This window comes from Oncorhynchus keta, chromosome 13 (assembly GCF_023373465.1).
Source record: "Oncorhynchus keta strain PuntledgeMale-10-30-2019 chromosome 13, Oket_V2, whole genome shotgun sequence".
In the NCBI taxonomy this organism is placed as follows: domain Eukaryota; kingdom Metazoa; phylum Chordata; class Actinopteri; order Salmoniformes; family Salmonidae; genus Oncorhynchus; species Oncorhynchus keta.
The window spans coordinates 38758290-38777287 of record NC_068433.1 but is presented as its reverse complement, the minus strand read 5'-3'; the positions used below and the strand labels follow the sequence as shown (position 1 = coordinate 38777287).

At 42.8% G+C, this 18998-nt stretch overlaps 1 protein-coding gene across 1 annotated transcript; it reads right to left on the bottom strand.

The window, feature by feature from the left end:
* Window positions 1–9786: 9786 nt before the first annotated feature.
* LOC118392304 (interferon-related developmental regulator 1-like) lies at window positions 9787–18541 on the bottom strand. The gene is made up of 11 exons (XM_035784144.2): window positions 18321–18541; window positions 16797–16901; window positions 16480–16561; window positions 16093–16217; window positions 14291–14448; window positions 14145–14195; window positions 13752–13930; window positions 13411–13519; window positions 11718–11852; window positions 11289–11513; window positions 9787–10716 (listed from the first exon to the last, which is right to left on the bottom strand). The coding sequence occupies exons 1-11, from the start codon at window positions 18349–18351 to the stop codon at window positions 10630–10632; spliced, it is 1287 nt and encodes a 428-aa protein (XP_035640037.1). The 5' UTR covers window positions 18352–18541; the 3' UTR covers window positions 9787–10629.
* Window positions 18542–18998: the final 457 nt, after the last annotated feature.

Genomic DNA, 18998 nt, shown 5'->3' with positions numbered 1-18998 from the left:
CCATCCTGTACCTTTACTCCATCTCTGGATTACTGAACCCTTTCTGTCCCTGCTCCTGAGTCCGCCTGCCGTCCTGTACCTTTGCCCTACCCTGGATTTTCAACCCCGGCCTGACTTGACCTGTCTTTGCCTGCCCCTGTTGTTACAATAAACAGTGTTACTTCGACAGTCTTCATCTGGGTTTTACCTTGATTCCTGATACAGCCTTTTTTACGTCAGCAAATGTCACAAAGTGCTTACACACTATTCAATTGTGTTTGCCACATAAAGGCATTTACGTTAACGTATACAAATACAACCACTGACATATAATCGGCCAGAATATATTCTTATTTTGATTATTATTTTCCATATGGATTTATAAACATCCTTTATCATATATGTATCAAGGTTAGTCCTATTGAGATACTGAGATCTCCATTCTATAAGGAAACCCAGGGCAAGAGGAAGTATAATAATTTATTAACCAGTGTAAAAAGGCTACGAACGGGTACAGAATATTCTCACTCACCAGCATATTAAGGGAATGAAAGGGTGGTCAACACATGATATAAGTAAACTCCACTATTGGCAGTGTATCTCTTCCTTTCTGTCAGGGTGGCTGTGTTTTAGGCTCCTAGGCAATGTTTCTAGAGGAGATCAAGTCGGGTTCCCGCTGAGGCGTTGGCTCCACTGCCAGAGCACTAGCTGGCTCGTGCTGCTCACGCACAGGTGTCTTCCAATGCACCCTGGCCTCCTGTATCTGGCAGATACACACAAACAGTTGTCAGCCTCAACGGGGGCCTGTATGTGTCACTGGCCTCCATCATGGGAGGGGGGGGGGGGGGGGATGGAGGGAGGGAGCGAGTGGGGGGTAGTGGGGAGACGGGAGGGTAGTGTAATTAGTGTAGTGTGTGTGCGTCCGTGTACATGCTTCGCTGTGTGTACATATAAGTCACACATAGAGTAGTAGCTACAATGCATCTGTGCCCAAGATGAAAAATGCGCAGCACTTGATTAAGGTTCAGAAAACATTATGTATGGACACCCTTATGGTGTCCGTCAGAGTGACATAGACTGACGGGTTTCTGTTTTACCTTGCGTATTCATTCAACAAACTATTTCATCGGTCTGTTAAGTGATTATATCATCAGATTTAAAACAAAAATGCATATATTTTCTCATGGCAAACAAACATTGTTTTCGTAAATTCAGTGAGTTAGATCTGCGTCTGTTGAATGTTTACAGAAATGCAAATGATGCTAAATCTAATTTTATTGGTCGGTTGTAGAGGGTGTAGCGAAATGCTTGTGTTTCTAGCTCCAACAGTGCAGTAATATCTAACAATTCATACACATTTAAAGTAAAGGAATGGAGTTAATAATATATAAATATTTGGATGAGCAATGCTGGAGCGGCATAGACTAAAATACAGTAGAATAGAATGCAGTGTATACATATGAGATGAGTAATGCAAAATATGTCAACATTATTAAAGTGACTAGTTTTCCAATTATTAAAGTGCCCATTGATTTCAAGATTATGTATATAGGGCAGCAGCCTCTAATGTGCTAGTGTTGGCTATTTAACAGTCTGATGGCTTTGAGATAGAAGCTGTTTTTCAGTCTCTCTGTCCCAGCTTTGATGCACCTGTACTGACCTCCCCTTCTGGATGATAGTGGGGTGAACAGGCAGTAGCTCGGGTGGTTGTTGTCCTTGATTATCTTTTTGGCCTTCCTGTGACATTGGGTGCCTTAGGTGTCCTGGAGGGCCGGTAGTTTGCCCCTGGTGATGCGTTGGGCAGACCGCACCAACCTCCAGAGAGCCCTGCAGTTGTGGACGGTGCAGTTGCCGTACCAGGCGGTGATATTGCCCAACAGGATGCTCTCAATTGTACATCTGTAAAAGTTTGTGATGGCTTTAGGTGCCAAGACAGAAAAAATTGCTGTTGCTGTTGCGCCTTCTTCACCACACTGTTTGTGTGGGTGGAACATTTCAGTTTATCAGTGATGTGTACCCCGAGGAACTTGAAGCTTTCCACCTTCCCCACTGCGGTCCGGTCGATGTGGATAGTGGGGTGCTACCTCCTATAGCAAAATATATTGAAATCATAATTCAATATATTTTGCTATACATTACAGACACAATAACACAGTAGAGTAGTTTCAGAAGTGACAGAAGCACCAATGTGCTATTCCCAAGGCGCTCTATTTGTAAAGTATAGTGCATAAAGACCTGCCCTTCCATTCAGTTTAGTGGTAAATAACTGCCACCTGCTGGTGAAAAATAAAAACTACAGTCTGCTTGACATTACTCAGACAGACACACTTAGAAAATGTAAATGTTTTTTAAAAAATTCTAAAGATGAAGACATAAATACACAATTCTAATCTGTTTTAAATAAAGTAATATACATCGCAATCAAATACCACCTATTATAAATGTAGATTATACAGCAGTACAGTACAGTATCCCTTCACCCCTTCATTATCATTTATTTGATTAAAACATGCTCTAAATAATCCACTGTGTCATTCTCTCCTCACATAACCTACAATAACAGAACCTAGATGATATGGGAGAGGAGAGGGACAGTCACAGAGCCATATCATCAAGAAATAAATTGTGCCATTAACCCATACGGGCTCTTTTGAGATAAGTGCTCCGTTGAAGTAGGCCCTGCATCAAGCGCAGCAGACAGCACCAAGACAAAAGGCTTATGTCTAAATCCTAAGAACTGCTTATGAGGCCGACGATGAGTGACGACCCTCTCTCTCTTTGGCAAGCATTACCGTTTCAACATGCGTTCTGCTTCTGTAAAGTGGATAATGAGCCACGCTCTCCTGTGAGTGTTGAGAGAGGAAGACTGAAAGAAAGGGGTACCTCACTGGGAGCAGCGGCTCTGGCTGAGGTCCAGGTACTGCTGAAGGAGAGTCTTCCACGGTCTCATCTCCCCCAGGAAAAGTCCTCTCCACCTCACTACCGCCTGCTAACTCACCCATCCAAGATGTTGTCACAACATAGAAAGATAGAGATGATTGAATGATTGCTTAAATGAATGAATAGGGGTATAAATATGTTGTGTACAATATTTGCCTAGCATAAAGCAGGTAGGATTGGGTTTCTTGAGTGATGTAGGCCTCTAGCATTTGAAATAATGCATGTAGGATATTGCTAGGTTACCCATGAGATAGACAGCATAGGCAGACAGCAACAGGATTAGAAGCAGAGCCAAAGTCAGAAGGATGAAGAGGATGAGGAACAGTCTGGGTCGAGGGTGAGTGTGTGATGTTTTAGTGCCCTCCTCTTCCTCACTGGTGTGTAGTGTCTTAATGCGCTCCTCTTCGATGCCAACAGTACTGTGTCCATTTACCAGCTGGTAGATTAATAAATACTTGAACCTCTTCTTCGAGGGTTATCGTTGAGCGTCATGTTTTGTTTGTAGAGGTAGATGGAGACACTGCCTCTGACTTTTCTAGAACATATTTTGCATGCCAAGGAGCCTTATCTGTGTCTATTGATAGTACTTTGATTGATCCCTGGTAAATTAGTAGGAATGGATTCAGAGGTGTCGTAGACATCTTTTTTTAAACATATAATTAGGCATAATGATTATGGCTCTAGATTGCAAGAAAAAGCTGTTTCAGGTGTTTGAAAAATGCTACATTCGGCAACCCCCCCATCCTCACATACTTTGCGCCCCCTCTACAATAATGGGTGCATGACACCCCTGAATAGATGTGTATACTTTTGCCACCCTTACCTGCTAGATGGAGTTGGCCTACACCACCATCTAGTGATCATGTCGGGGACAACAGTGGTTGACAAACTAGCATTGAAGCTAAACCTAACCCTAACCCTTTCCATGAGCATAACCTCATTCTCCTAACCTGCTGCGTTAATTCACCTAACCTGCCACGTTAATTATCCTAATGTACCATGTTAGTTATCCTAACTTACTTTGTAAACAAACCATACCAATGGCATCACCACACAGGTCAGTGCTGTTGGCATTCTTCCCTCTTCTTTCTCCATGAGTGGGTGTGGTCTGAGAGCTCATTGGCTGTTCTGAAACCAACCAGAAGAGAGGACAGCCTACTACTATATCTATCCGGAACACTTAAAGACCAATCACGCTACCATAGAAAATAAACCATGACATTATAGATACAAGTCATATACTGGACCATCATGACTGGAGAATTTATAACCAATCTGTTATAACTGATTCCAGGCAAACCATGCGATTCTGTCAGATCTCTGTCTTTGATCAAAAATAAATACATGTCTCACCATGGGGGATTATCGATATGCACACATTAATAATCAGAGTACATACAACATGCATGTGCATATATGAATATTTGAGTACATACAACATGCATGTGTATACATGATTATCTGAGTGCCTACAACATATACAGTACATTTTGCATATATATATATATAATATATATATGTATCTATCTATCTGGATTTTTGTTGATGAGGAAAGATGGAGCGGGCAGAAAATTCAGGATATGATCATCTCTTCCTTCATTCCTTCACCGTATTGGTGCATGCTCAATCTCAATGCATCATTTCCACCTTCCATCATATTTCCTTCTGTAAAAGAAGATTGATATCCACCGTCTTGAAACAAGGCCAGTAAAAACACTTCACTGTGAGCCTATATGTGTACCTGCACCTCTCAGTGAATGTTTCTCTGACACAACCACATCCCCACACTCCCTTTGTGCCTTGTCACTGAGGCAGAGAGCCTCGAGGCCAGAGCTGGCTAATTATACCCCAGCGGAGGTGACACACTAACAGGTGGCCGCTCTCCCAGTCTCCCTAGGGACATGGACAACCGTGCCACCACTGCAGCCAGCCAGCACTCAGCTCAAGTCTGTTTTTTTCTCTCACTCTTACAGTACCTCTAGAGACTAGTTTGCTGCATCTGATTTAAAGGCACTCGACATACGCCACCATGGAGAGGTTCAGATTAGATACACTGTAGATGCTAGCAGTCACCTGGACACTGTGAAAGCAATGCATGCATCTTCCAGTGTGTTCACATCCATCAGTGGGAGCTGCCATTTTGTCAGTGAGGCGTTCTGCGGCACTTTTTTAAAATTGTGATTAGGCAGCAGAGCTGGCTGGCTGGCTCTGGGGCCAACTGTATACAGGGGTGGAGGGATGATGGGGGGGGGCAGTGTGAGTGGGGGGGGGGGGGTAGCTGCTGAGGAGATATAAAAAAAATACTGTGCATGAAAGTGGTTAGCATCCATGTGGAAGTGTGTGTGGCGTGCGTGCGCTGACGTTGTCACACCTGTTCGTAGGCTTCAATAGGCTGGATGCCTCTAACACCCTGGGGGGACTAACCAGCCGTGGTAATGACTCGCTCACAGCTTTGCACCTCCCCACTTTCACTAATAGTTTGCACTAGACACATCAAACATACTGTATAGTACCTACGCACATATGCAATGCCAGTGCATTGCATGCTATTAACATGCAATGGAGACAGTTTAAAGTTCATTATAACTCTAACATGATTGGAGACTGGAGGATAACTACTCATCACTATCAGCTATTCCATGCTGTTCAGACCTTCAAGCTCACAAAAGGTCTAGACAATATTCTCCTTCACCATGGAAAGCTCATATTGTTAATCCTAGAGAGGTTTAGTGAAGAAAAAGTGCTAAGTCATTCAGTGAAACAAGGCCAGCCATTGAGTCTAGACAAAAGTGAGGACAGAGAATGCATTCAATAGTCTGACGGAATTTGTACCAGCCGAGGAACATTCCTAAGCTTCTTCTTCGTATCTCGGACTGAATAACCCGCAGACAGATAAAGAGCTCATATATTGTAAGAATCCACACAGCCTCGAGAGAATAGTGTCTGTGGACTGACTGACCTAGTCTGCATGCATATGATGTGGGAATGAATAAGACAAGTCACTAATAAACAGACACCAACCTGTGAGTTTCAGCAGGTCCTTGGGGTCGGCACACACGTTCATCTTGTGGAGGTCGTTCAGTGATTCTGCCGTGTACAGTTTCCTCTCCTCGTCGAAGCATTCCAGGTATAGACATATCTCTGATGTTAGGAACAACTTGAAGACAGGAAAGACTCTGTCAATGGAGTGTTATCACAAACTTAACCAGAGAGCGCCAATTCCATGCCTGAATCTAGCCTTTATTTAACTAGGCAAGTTAGTTCAGAACAAATTCTTATTTACAATGACGACCTACATCGGCCAAACCCGGACAATTTTGGGCCAATTGTGCGCCGCCCTATGGGACTCCCAATTACAGACGGTTGTGATACAGCCTAGAATCGAACCAGGTTGTCTGTAGTGACACCGCAAGCACTGAGATGCAGTGCCTTAGACCGCTGCGCCACTCGGGAGACCACGCCCCTTCAATAAACTAGATACTTTCAAAACAAATGGACTTAAAAATGAGTTGAATCAAAAAATAGTCCAAATTAAGAGGCTAATTGATGAAGTCAGTCAAATAGCCAGGCTTTAGTAATGGGTAACCCAGTGGCCCCTGAGAAATGAGTCCAGGGCTGGGCATGGACCCCCTGGGGAGGCATGTGGGACATGACCCACAGCAGGTCCATCCGGTGTTATAGTCTGGCACTGCCATCCCCTATATCCCTCCGTCACTCCCAATTCGTCTGACAGACAGACAGACAGCTGTGCCCTTGCCTTTTCCAATGGGTCCCTGATAAATGACAGCTCAGGGGGATTTAGAGAATGCCATTTGCCATAGCCAGGAAGGGTCTTACATCACACATTAAAGGGTCCGTCCATGTCCATTAGCACGCAGCCTTCACCCCGTTTAACACTGATAGGTCTATCGGTCTCTGGTTCAAAGTGCCTTATAAAGTGACATGTACAGTAGTCTGGTCCAAGAACCGTATGTGATTTATCCAATTGCTCTGAGTATCATTATTATACATACATTATATAGCATGATAATAGACTGTGGAGTGAGTTATCTATTGCCTGCCTTGCTCAAAAGTTTTCTGTTAGTAAGTCATTGTTTTTCGATCACTGTACTTACCAGTCTGTAGGAGAAAAATGAAGCCCGAAAGATAAAGGATTTCCAAGCTGGATGACAATAACCTTGTGTGGTTGTTACCTCAATAACCCAGGCGGATACAGTGTTAATATCACAATATCACACATTGTGTGTGTGTGTGTGTGTGTGTCCTCCTTTGCGTGACGGTCCATTTATCCCGACTCAATTTGGCCCGAGAGAGACAGAGCAGAGGATCAGGTTTCCAAATAGGCCCACTACTACCCACCAGAACTTTAGATAAAGACCCTCCCGTTCCCAATGTAAGTAGAAACCCAAGGCATGAAAGATGCATCTGTCTATTTGTTCCTGACTTGGTGTTAAGCGATACCATTCTCATAGGCTAAAGTTCAAAGCTTTGGTAGACTAAAGGGATAGTTTACCCAAATTACAGTACATATTGATTTCCTTACCCTATAAGCAGTCTATGGACAAGGTATGACAGTATGACATAGGTATGACAGTACACTATATATATAAAAGCATGTGGACACCCCATCAAATTAGTTGATTCGGCTATTTCAGCCACACCTGTTGCTGACAGGTGTATAAAATTGAGCACACAGCCATGCAATCTTCATAGACAAACATTGGCAGTAGAATGGCCTTAGTGAAGAGCTCATTGACTTTCAACGTGGCACAGTCATAGGATGGTGCCACGTTCAAGTCAGTTTGTCAAATTTCTGCCCTGCTAGAGCTACCCCGATCAACGGTAACTGCTGTTAATGTGAAGTAGAAACATCTAGGACCAACAACAGCTCAGCCGCGAAGTGGAAGGCCACACAAGCTCACAGAACTGGACCACCGAGGGCTGAAACGGGTAAAAATCATCTGTCCTCAGTTGCAACACTCACTACCGAGTTGCAAACTGTCTCTGGAAGCAACGTCAGCACAACAACTGTTAGTCGGGAGCTTCATGAAATGGGTTTCCATGGCTAAGCAGCCGCACACAAGCCTAAGATCACCATGCGCAATGCCAAGCATCGGCTGGAGTGGTGTAAAGCTCGCCGCCATTGGACTCTGGAGCAGTGGAAACGTGTTCTCTGGAGTGATGAATCACGCTTCACCACCTGGAGGTCAGACGGACGAATCTGGGCTCGGCGGATGCCAGGAGAACGCTACCTGCCTGAATGCAGTGCCAACTGTAAAGTTTGGTGGATGAGGAATAATGGTCTGGGGCTGATTTTCATGGTTTAGGCTCCTTAGTTCCAATAATGGGAAACAATGACATTGTATACAATTATGCGCTTCCAACTTTGTGGCAACAGTTTGGGGAATCCCTTTCCTGTTTCAGCATGACTATACCCCCATGCAGAAATGGTGTGCGAAGATCGGTGTGGAAGAAGTTGACTGGCCTCAATCCCATCGAATACCCATGGGATGAATTGGAACACCGACTGTAAACCAGGCCTAATCACCCAACATCAGTGTCCAACCTCAGTAAGGCTCTTGAGGCTGGATAGTCCCTGCAGAAATGTTCCAACATCTAGTAGAAAGCCTTCCCAGAAGAGTGGAGGCTTTTATAGTAGCAAAGGGGGGGGGACCAACTCCATATTAATGCCCATGATTTTGGAATGAGATGTTTGACCAATTGCGTGTCCACATACTTTTAGTCAGGTAGAGTAACTACTATATGGTACCCATGTTAGCATGTTCACATTTCCCATCCAAATCATCTATAAATAACTTGAGTCACAGAGTAGATTTTTATACTTTAGGTTGATTTGGACATGAAGCACAAAATGCTTCCATTGACTTGCATATTGGTGCAAAAATGGCATTACGCCATTCGGTTGATCTATCCCTTAAAGCTAGAATCTTTAGTTGCTACATCAATTTTTGGACTTATAAATTAATATATACACGTAGCGCCTCATGACCTTAGTTCAACTGTCGTTGAACACAAAATAAGCTTGTTTTACTCCGTTTGTAAACAAACACTTTATAGCCTCGAAACATGGTTAAAACTATACGTTTGATATCATGCATGGTCAGTCAGTCCTTGCATCCATAACTCTGAATTTGAGTGGTTACATTTCTCGGTAACACTATTTTGGTAGTCCGTCTGTAGATGCGCGACAGAAGATCAGTAGCAGTTCAGCTATCTACTTACCCTAACGATGGCCGAACCAAATATTGTGGCCCATTCCTAATCTTTTTTTTATTATCCAAAACAGAGGGTGATCACTTTATGGTTTTAATTAAGGACTCCATAATTCGTGTTTTTTTATTCGATAGCAGGTATTTGGAGCCCAAACTCCAGAGAAGCAGGGACGTTCTGTGTTCTATGAAACATGCATACTTGTGGGAAAGAACATCAAGTACTGTAATGCTAAGATCTTCTTCCCCTGTCCTTTCCTCACTCAGCTTGCACAAGCACATCTCTCTGGAGGACCCATTTTACAGCCATATGCACAAACTGCAACATTCTCTGAAAAAAACAGGTTGAGGGACACATTGACAACTACACATTTCCAAAGCAACTGTAAAGCAGTTCCTCTTCCTCAAATGTGAAATCAGCTTCCAGGAAAAGCTGACACTAGGTTAAATTAACCAAAAAAATCAATTTGGTTGACTGGTAATTGGTCTCTACTATTCTATTCATTTTGTGTGCATCTGAGAGATTAATGACATACTTCAGCTCAATATGCTACTTATACTCTGACTGGTCTGAAGGCTGGCCATAAACAATGATTGACCTGGCGATAAGTACTGAAGAGCAAGACATGCACATTGAGACTGGTCCATAAGTATTTATTTGGGTTTCTCACTTCTCCAATAGACCTACTAAAATACAGTGAGTGTACAAAACATTAACACAATCTTTACATGACAGACTGACCAGGTGAAAGCGATGATACCGTATTGATGGCACTTGTTAAATCTACTTCAAATCAGTGTAGATGAAGGAGAGGGGTTAAAGAATGATTTGTAAGCCTTGAGATGTGGATTGTGTATGTGTGCCATTCAGAGGACGAACAGGCAAGACCGATGTAAATGCCTTTGAACAGGGTATGGCAGGTGGTGCCAGGCACGCCGATTTGTGTCAAGAAATGCAACACTGCTGGGTTCCCCCCCCCCCCACGTGTATCAGGAATGGGCCACCAACCAACTTCACAACTGTGGTAAGCATTGGAGTCAACATGAGCCAGCATCCCTGTGGAACACCCAACACCTTGTAGTCCATGCCCCGACAAATAGAGGCTCTGAGGGCAAGGGGGTGACTCAATATTAGCAAGGGGTTGCTAATGTTTTGTATACACGGTGTATAACAAAATACATCAGGATTCAGGGGGTCCATAGGAAATGTTAACCAATTAGTGCATTTTCAAATACATAAATGTTAAATGGACCACATACAAAAACAGAGCAACATGCTCTACATCTCACGTGACACTTTATTCCCTACATAGACACTCTGGCTAAAATTGGTGCACTGGCAAGTTCATATGGGGAATTAAGGCATCACTTGAGACAGACATGATTACAAATACCAACCACTTGACCATTGGATAAATTAAGGATAGTAACAGTGATATTCAAGATTGTTAATAAATAAAAAAAGAGCAGGTCGGACCCATTAAAACTCCCCGACGTCAACCCTCTTGTCTCTGAACTTGTTCCTGGCCTTTGTCCGAGCCTTGAATGCAGCTGCGTTGTAGAGATGCTGGAAAAGACCGCAACGTCAACACAATAAGAGACCGGTTCTTTTTTTTTTTTGCACTGGAAGTATATCCTTGCGAATGTCATGCCAATAACACAATTCAAATGTAAAATGGATAAATAATTAAAACGCAATGAGTCCATTTGGACTCCTAGACCATTTGATATTGTGCGTTTGGGCTACCGACTGCTGGGTTGTGCCTTTGGACTCCTCTAGTTCTTCTAGATCCGTTGGTCTGTGTGATTAACGGAGGGGTGGGGTGAGCTAGAGCTGTGTTTGCGAGACAAGGGCGGATCCCGAAGGGGCTAGGTCTTTACAGACTGGTTTGAGCTACTGTTTATGTCAAATTGTTTTGTGATGTACTTGTAGACCTGGTTGTCCTGAAAATAAAAACTTTTCATTGGGAGGCTAAATATAAGGGCTGGACAAATTTTGATCAATGAAAAGATGATTTTGGCAGGGTTCTCAAGACTGGTTCATTGAAAGAAAATACACTTGTGACCTTTTCAAAACATTAGTTGCGTTAAATTAGCCATCAAAGAAAGAAAAGCATGCAGTCTAGTAAGGATAATTACCCTTTCGAAGCGGGAGATTTTCATGGACTTCAGTGTGGCCGTGTCAACCAGCACGGGTGGTCCAAGTTCAAACACACCACGAATAAACTCATTGGCCTGTAGGTGGTAATTCATACCAGAGCCCACAAACTCCCTGAAGGCATCGTATGTCCTCTTCCTCACCCAGCTGTCAATGGTCATACGCTCAGTGCTGAAACGAATTGTCTCAGTCTGAAAGTCTCTCTCCTAAAACACACACATACACACTCTGTACACTGTTCTGGTTTCTCACAAGACAACAAAATGGGTAAACGTTACTGATAACTAGATGGGTAGATTATATCAACACAGGCACACAACTCACGCCATGAATCAGCAATGAGTCATCATATGAAATTCAAGTTCTATTCCCCAGACAGTGACCTACTATTGCATAACATGCCCACTCACCTCCACAGCCTTGAGCACGTCCCTGAACACAGACCTCTGCTTCCTCTTGTCAGTCTTGGCACGGTGTTTGTTGCAGTCGGTGGCCAGAGAGTTCAGCTTGTCACACAGGGGCTCCCAGTCATCATACTCAAACGCCTGAGAACATCACATCAGAGCACAGGTCAGTCATCACTAAAGAAGTGTTTACAGATTAACACGCTATGCTGGCACTGCATTTCAGTCAAATTCAATTCTAAATTCAGTACAGGGTGGGGATGTGCACAGCTAAACAAAACAGACAGTATTCGAATACTTGTGAGTATTCATTTGAGCAAAAACTATTTAAAGGTAGGTATATTTTAACTGAAAAGGCTTTGTCTAAATTAAAAATATCCAAGTGACAGTGTTACATACAAGGTTATACCATAACACTACAAATTATACATATTTTTCAATGTGGATATTGGGACGGCAGGGTAGCCTAGTGGTTTGAGTGTTGGACTAGTAACCGAAAGTTTGCAAGTTCATATCCCGAGCTCACAAGGTAGAAATCTGTCGTTCTGAAAAGGAAGACCCAGAGTTAACTCTGCTTCAAAGGATAAGTTCATTAGAATTACCAGCCTGGGAAATTGCAGACTGTTGCATTGCAACTGTTCAGAGGAGACTGCGTGAATCAAGCCTTTGTGGCCAAATTGCTACAGAGAAACCACTACTAAAGGACACCAATAAGAAAAAGAGACTTCCTTGAGCCAAAAAACATGAACATTAGACTGGTGGAAATCTGTCCTTTGGTCTGATGAGTCCAAATTTGAGTTGTGGTTCTATCCACCATGCCTTTGTGAGATGCAGAGTAGGTGAACGGATGATCTCTGCATGTATGGTTCCCACCGTGAAACTTGGAAGTGTGATGTGTGGGGGTGCTTTGCTGGTGACACTGTCGGTGATTCATTTAGAAGTCACGGCACACTAAACCAGCATGGCTTCCACAGCACTCTGCAGCAATACGCCATCCCATCTGGTTTGCAGTTAGTGGGACTATCATTTGTTTTTCAACGGGACAATGAGCCAACACACCACCAGGATATGTAAGGGCCATTTGACCAAGAAGGAGAGTGATGAGTGCTGCATCAGATGCTACAGTCCGGTGATTGTAGAGGCCAGGTCCCCAACTGCGATAATTTGGGATGAGTTGGACTGCAGACTGAAGGAAAAGCAGCAAACAAGTGCTCAGCACATGTAGGATCTCCTTCAAGACTGTTGGAAAAGCATTCCAGGTTAAGCTGGTTGAGAGAATGCCAAGAGTGTGCAAAGCTGTCAACAAGGCAACGGGTGGCTACTTTAAAGAATCTAAAATAGATTTTGATTTGTTTAACACTTGTTACTACATGATTCCATATGTCTTCACTATTATGCTACAATGCTGAAGATAATAAAAAATACAAATAATAAAAATACAAATAATAAAAAACTTAAATGAGTAGGTGGGTCCAAACTTTTGACTGGTACTGTAGATTATTTAGAATGTCCGGACATCCGACAAAGTCATGATGCTATTAGAATAGTGAAATTTCAACCCCCCCCATCCCCCATCTCTAGTATACGGGGATTAAAAATCAATGCAAGATTTGAAAAGCACTTTCTAAATGAAATAAATGATTCTCCTGAATTTAAAAATGGAACTGAGCCACAGACCACAGAACAGGTGAGCACTTACAGGGTCCATATCCCTAGCCAGCTCAAACAGCAGAGCGATGGTCTCTCCCGCTGCTATCCTCATGTTGACATCATCATTCTCCAACAACCGGGGTAGTTTGGGCAGGTGCCTGACATATTCCAGTCAAAAACAAGTAGAGTCTCAATTTTAGACTCCCCATCCCCATGACATTTCCTTTATCTACGCTGGTAAGACAACTGGACAAGTAAAAACATCTCAAGCACACATTCACTATATTGTTTTGATCAGATGCATCCAATGACCTATAGGCTGAAACGGACTGAAAGTCGAGTCCCAGAGAGACTTCGAGGTTCAAGTTAAGTACTTGTGCGAGTACATACTTGCGTGTGACTGCTTTGACCTGGCTGCCTGTGCAGATTGTGAGCAGCAGGGCCCAGGAGAGGAGGGCATTGGTGTGGAGCAGGGTGGTCTGGGGGTTGAGAGAGGGGCAACTCCCATCCTCCTTCACATAGGAACGCATGAACAAACTCTCAAAGCTTTCCATGGTGGCATACACATCCTGGAGACCCAGAGAGAAAGGGGTTAGTCATGCATGTTTAACCAGGGTGAGATTGGACTATGCAGACATTTGGAGGGTAGTCTTGGTTTCTGTAGCTTGTGCCAAATGCTGAACAGAAAATGCTAAACAGAATGCCAAACTTTTCAGCAAAACACATTTCAACACACACAAGCATAGAGAATATCACATTGGAACATCAAATACAGCCACATACCAGGATGTCATCTTCCACCACGAGAGTGCACAGGCCCAAACTTGTTGCGCACTATAAAAGAAAGAAAAGGCTTTCAGTAGAACAATAAAGGCCACTTCTAGCAAACCAAACATATTTTAAATGATAGGTTCCGCGCAGATACTCACCGCTTGTCTGGTTTGGATGTTGGCCGCTCCATCCAACAGAATGTTCTTGAAAATGGGTTTGAGGGTCTTGAACACCTCCTCGCTCTCAACACCTGAGCCCAGCTGAATACACAGCAGACAGGCCAGGGAGGCTGCTGCACACTGCTCCTGTCCTTTACCTGGGAGAGGGATTTGATTTATTAGGATCCCCATTAGCAACAGCTAGTCTGACAAAAAAAATACATTACAGACAAAAGATTTTACATACATTAACATGTAGTGTGCGCGCATCGATCAGTTCCACATACACACAAGTAGGTCAGTACATACACACAAGTAGGTCACATGGGGGAGAGGCATTGTATTTGTTTCTTGAAACCAGGGTTGCTGTTCACTTGAGCAATATAAGATGGGAGTTCCATGCACTCATAGCTCTGTATAATACTGTACATTACCTTGAATTTGTTCTGGACCTGGGGACTGAAAAAACCCTTGGTGGCATGTCTGGTGGGGTAAGTGTGAGTTTAAGTTGACTACGCAAATAATTTGGAATTTCAAACACATTGTTTAAAAAAAAAACAAGTGACCAAGTCAGTCTTTCCTCAACTCGTAGCCATCAGAGACTGGCATGCGGTGTCCCTAAACCGGGTCAGTTGTTGCTCAATTTGCAATTAGGTGACTAGAATGACGTTGGAAACTGACAACTTTCCGGGACATAGACATGTCTTATATGGGCAGAATTCAGTTAAATTAACAATAATTTAATCTGTGTCCAATTTACAGTAGCCATTAGTGAAAAAATACCATGCCATTGTTTGAGGATAATGCACAACAAGAAAACACTTATCACAGACCTTGGTTTGATACATTCACCTCTAAAGGTAAATAATGTACTTACATTCAGTAATCTTGCTCTGATTTGTCATCCTGGGGGTCCCAGAGATAAAATGTAGCTTAGTTTTGATGATAAAATCTATTTTTAATATTCAAATGTAGGAACTGGGTTCTACAGTTTGACGCCATTGCAGTCTCTGGCGCCACACCCACCCCGCCATTTAGATGTGTTATGGTTAGTGTCTTTTCTGTAAGGAAGCTAATGATCGATCTTGTATTTCATTCCTGGGAGTTCGTAAACATAGTTTTTTATTACCATAGCATTTTTGTATGATCTCTATAGTTATGTACTCAAATGTATAAATTGACCAATTTATACAAGACTTGGTACAAAATATTGTGTAGTGATGCAATTCTTCACTGGATCTGTCTGAAACTTTGCACAAATTGCTGCCATCTTGTGGACAACATCTAAATTACACCTAGAATCCTACATCACTGTCTGGCCTTTCTCTTGTATTTCAAAGATGCAAAAAGGAAAAACGCCTGTTTGTTTTGTGTTACCAGAGCTAATGTGTTATATTCTCCTACATCAATTTCACATTTCCACAAATTTCAGTGTTTACTTTCAAATGGTATCAAGAATATGCATATCCTTGCTTCAGGTCCTGAGCTACAGACAGTTAAATTTTTTTTTTTTTTTTAAATCTAACAATTTGCTAAGCCCTCGTAGCAAGCTGATAGGTCTGCTTTACTACTCTTGGGTACAGGAATGACTTTGCCTTCCCTCCAGGCCTGAGGACAAAGACTTTATTCTAGGCTCAGATTAAAGATATGACATATGAGTAGCTAGAGTCAACTACCATTATCAGTAACTTTAAGGGGGTTATAGTAACTGCTGAAAACTCAATACTACAATGTTGCTGTATTGGTATTCGGTGAATATGACACATGACTTGGTGAAAGACTGAAAGCCTGTAGTAGCTAACCTTTCTTGAGACAGCGCTCAATGCTGTCGGTGATGGTTATCCTCCTGTCTGAAATTAACTCGTACAGGATCCTCGTTGCCATGGCAGCCTTCAGCCCATCCAGAGCTCCTTGTCTGGTCTTGGCACTGTCAATGAGGTAGAACAGTAAAAGATGTAGGCCTAGTGTTTGCAGTAGCTTATGTAACATCTACTACACAAGTTCAGTTTTCAGCAGCAATCTTATGAATGGAAGGGTTGACGTCTTGTTGCATTGTGTTCATTAGTTAACATCTCAGGTTCTGTCGATCCAGTTCTAGGCCTATGTGATCTGGTTCCACATCTTCTGAAAGCGAAAAAGCTAACAGAAATAGCAGGTAGATCAGTTTCCCCACAGTGGTTTAGACTTGCCTCTTATCCACAGTGCTGTCAATGAAAACATTCAGCTTGTACTGTAAATCCTCCTGGGCTGTCTCCTCACCTGCTTCCCCTCCTACACATAGGAAGATGAATACAATACACCATGAGAAATACAGAATTGTACTATGCTATTCCCCTAGTAGTTTGTATTTTTTGAACAATTTAAGATAGAAACATAAAAAGGCTGTATGACATTTATCACAACTTCACAGGTGAATTGTTACAGCGCTTTTTACATGTATTTTTTTACTTGCCCTTTGTTGCTTTATGAATGGGACACAGGCAAGCGTGTGCACACGATGACATACCTTCGTCTGCCACACTCATGGCATCACTGAAGCTGCTGCAGTGGCTGAGGGTCTCGATGGAGGCATCCTCGTCGCTGAAAGGTTGCACAGCTCCATGAGGCCCCACTAGAACAATCACATGACCCCCACCCCAAAAAAATTATATCATACATAGTCATGGTACAATGTGTGCATTCTACTCTGGGGGTTTAACCAGTACACATCCATGCAAGCACAATGTAGAACTTTAAATATAGCTAAAAAAAAAAAAAGCCATATAGCTACTCTTATGGGATATGCACTTGATATTTTCTCCCTCAAAGTCAAGGGCTCCCTAAAGCCCCTTAAGTGGGTAGCTGGCCAGGCAGTGACAGAATCTAAACCCAGCTGGTGCAGCTTATTATGTTAAGTCTGTTCCCATCTAAGAGGAAGGGCCACACGGTCTGCTCTGCACATGTGTAAAAGTGACCATGTTCATGTGGCAATCCATTGCTTCCTTCTCAGACCATAACACTGAACAGGCAATTCTGGGGTGGGGAAAAGTCGACTAACATTATCCTGATTTATATCAATGCTGGCCCTATAACGTGTGCCAGCTATGTAGCTAGCTTGTTGTAATGTGAATAACTGGTTAGCTAGCTAATCCAGTGAGTTATATAACCATGGGGGGATTGGATGAATCTGTCCCGGTCAAGCGTGTTTTACACCGGGTGAAAGTTGAAAGTCCACGGCGAAGTAGTCACAAAACAAAAGTTAGGTAGGCGCGTGCAGTAATGAGTAGTATTCGGTGTTCTCGCATGCAAATGTGAATGCTTTTGATATCTGCCTTCCAATGAAAGCTGGTTAATTTCAAACGTATTTTATGGAAAAGCATGTTGTAAGTTTCTGGATGATCCACCATGCTGCCTTGTTGACAGCATGACCAACGCGCATAAATAACTGTTCGACTTGAGAAGGGCGCTCCTCCCTCACAGTTTTTGACCGTTAACGTCACGGGCCATAGGACGGGTGCCCTGCGGCTCAGCATAATCGAAGTCGCCCATTATTTGACTTGATTGGCTGTCGACCTCACGCAACTGTTGTGGCGTCCATCCAACTAAAGTTATTGTACTAAAACAACCATCCCTTTGCAGGAAAGGCGTCCAGGAGAACTCGCTAAAAACTAACACACACGACTAACACTGGCAAACTGACGTTAGTTGCTAGGTAACAAAATTCGTTTCAAAAGTCAATCTAAAAATAATGTAATCGCGGTATTGGGTGTAATTTCTATAATCACAATACGTATACAATGTCGGCAAACAATATGATATTGATCGTTGAAGTGAATTACAATTATTTTAATAGAAAGCGCGAGTTATGTCTGAAAACTCTTGGCCTGATGTCAACATAGGCAATGATGCCACTTTTGTAGTCCTGTCAGACATTACTTGTCGTTCATCTCAACACGCTTTAAGAATGCACATAACTACAATTCCTACAATGCATAAACTCAAAACCACGAGAGCAGGCCAAAATCAACCCGGTCTGTAGCGATTTACTTACCCCTGGAACTCTTCTTCTTGGACCTTGGCATTTTCGTGCAGAAATATGAGAATATGAGCTAAAATAAATCAGCCGACACACGACCAGTTTTTATTAAACTGTATCATAAATTGACAATCTTTCCGTGGCACGGTAGAGAGAAAGGAATTAAAAGCGATCCTGGAGAAAGACTGTGCGCGAAGAAGATACATTTTTCCCCTGGAAAAAAAAATAGAGCTGCGTTAATGTCGCGAGGTTCTAAGAATTTATACGACCAACGTCACATGATCAAACATGGGTTTACCCCTACACCAACGACCAATCATGTTGCATAAGTGTATGACGCATTGTGATTGGCATCTCTATGCTGTCTGTGGGTCATGTTCTCAGTGGTCATGTTCTTTGACAGCCACACGAGAGTGCTGCTACCCTGTCCACAAAAGCCCTGCTGTATCGGTCGTTGCTATTCGGAATACTTTGGAAGTCCACTTCTGACTTCACCATATCGAAGTTGAAAATGGTTAGGGTTACTAAGGTTATGTAATAGTTTAGGTTAGGGTTTATGATGAACAATGGTAAAACATTAAATAGGGCTTATGGTAGGGATGTCCCAAGGATGCCAGATAGCACTAACCCTGCTGTATCCCTGGCCTAAAATACACAGTGGTGAGGTCTTCTGACTGGGTGGACAATGATGTA

What these genes read in the sequence shown, in the direction of transcription:
- LOC118392304 (XM_035784144.2), bottom strand. Translation starts at nt 18,351, where the DNA reads ATGCCAAGGTCCAAGAAGAAGAGTTCCAGGG. An exon ending in GACAGCACTGTGGATAAGAG is followed by an intron (nt 16,218 to 16,479) that starts GCAAGTCTAAAC and finishes CCTCATTGACAG; the next exon opens with TGCCAAGACCAGACAAGGAG. An exon ending in ACATCCAAACCAGACAAGCG is followed by an intron (nt 14,196 to 14,290) that starts GTGAGTATCTGC and finishes TTTCTTTTATAG; the next exon opens with TGCGCAACAAGTTTGGGCCT.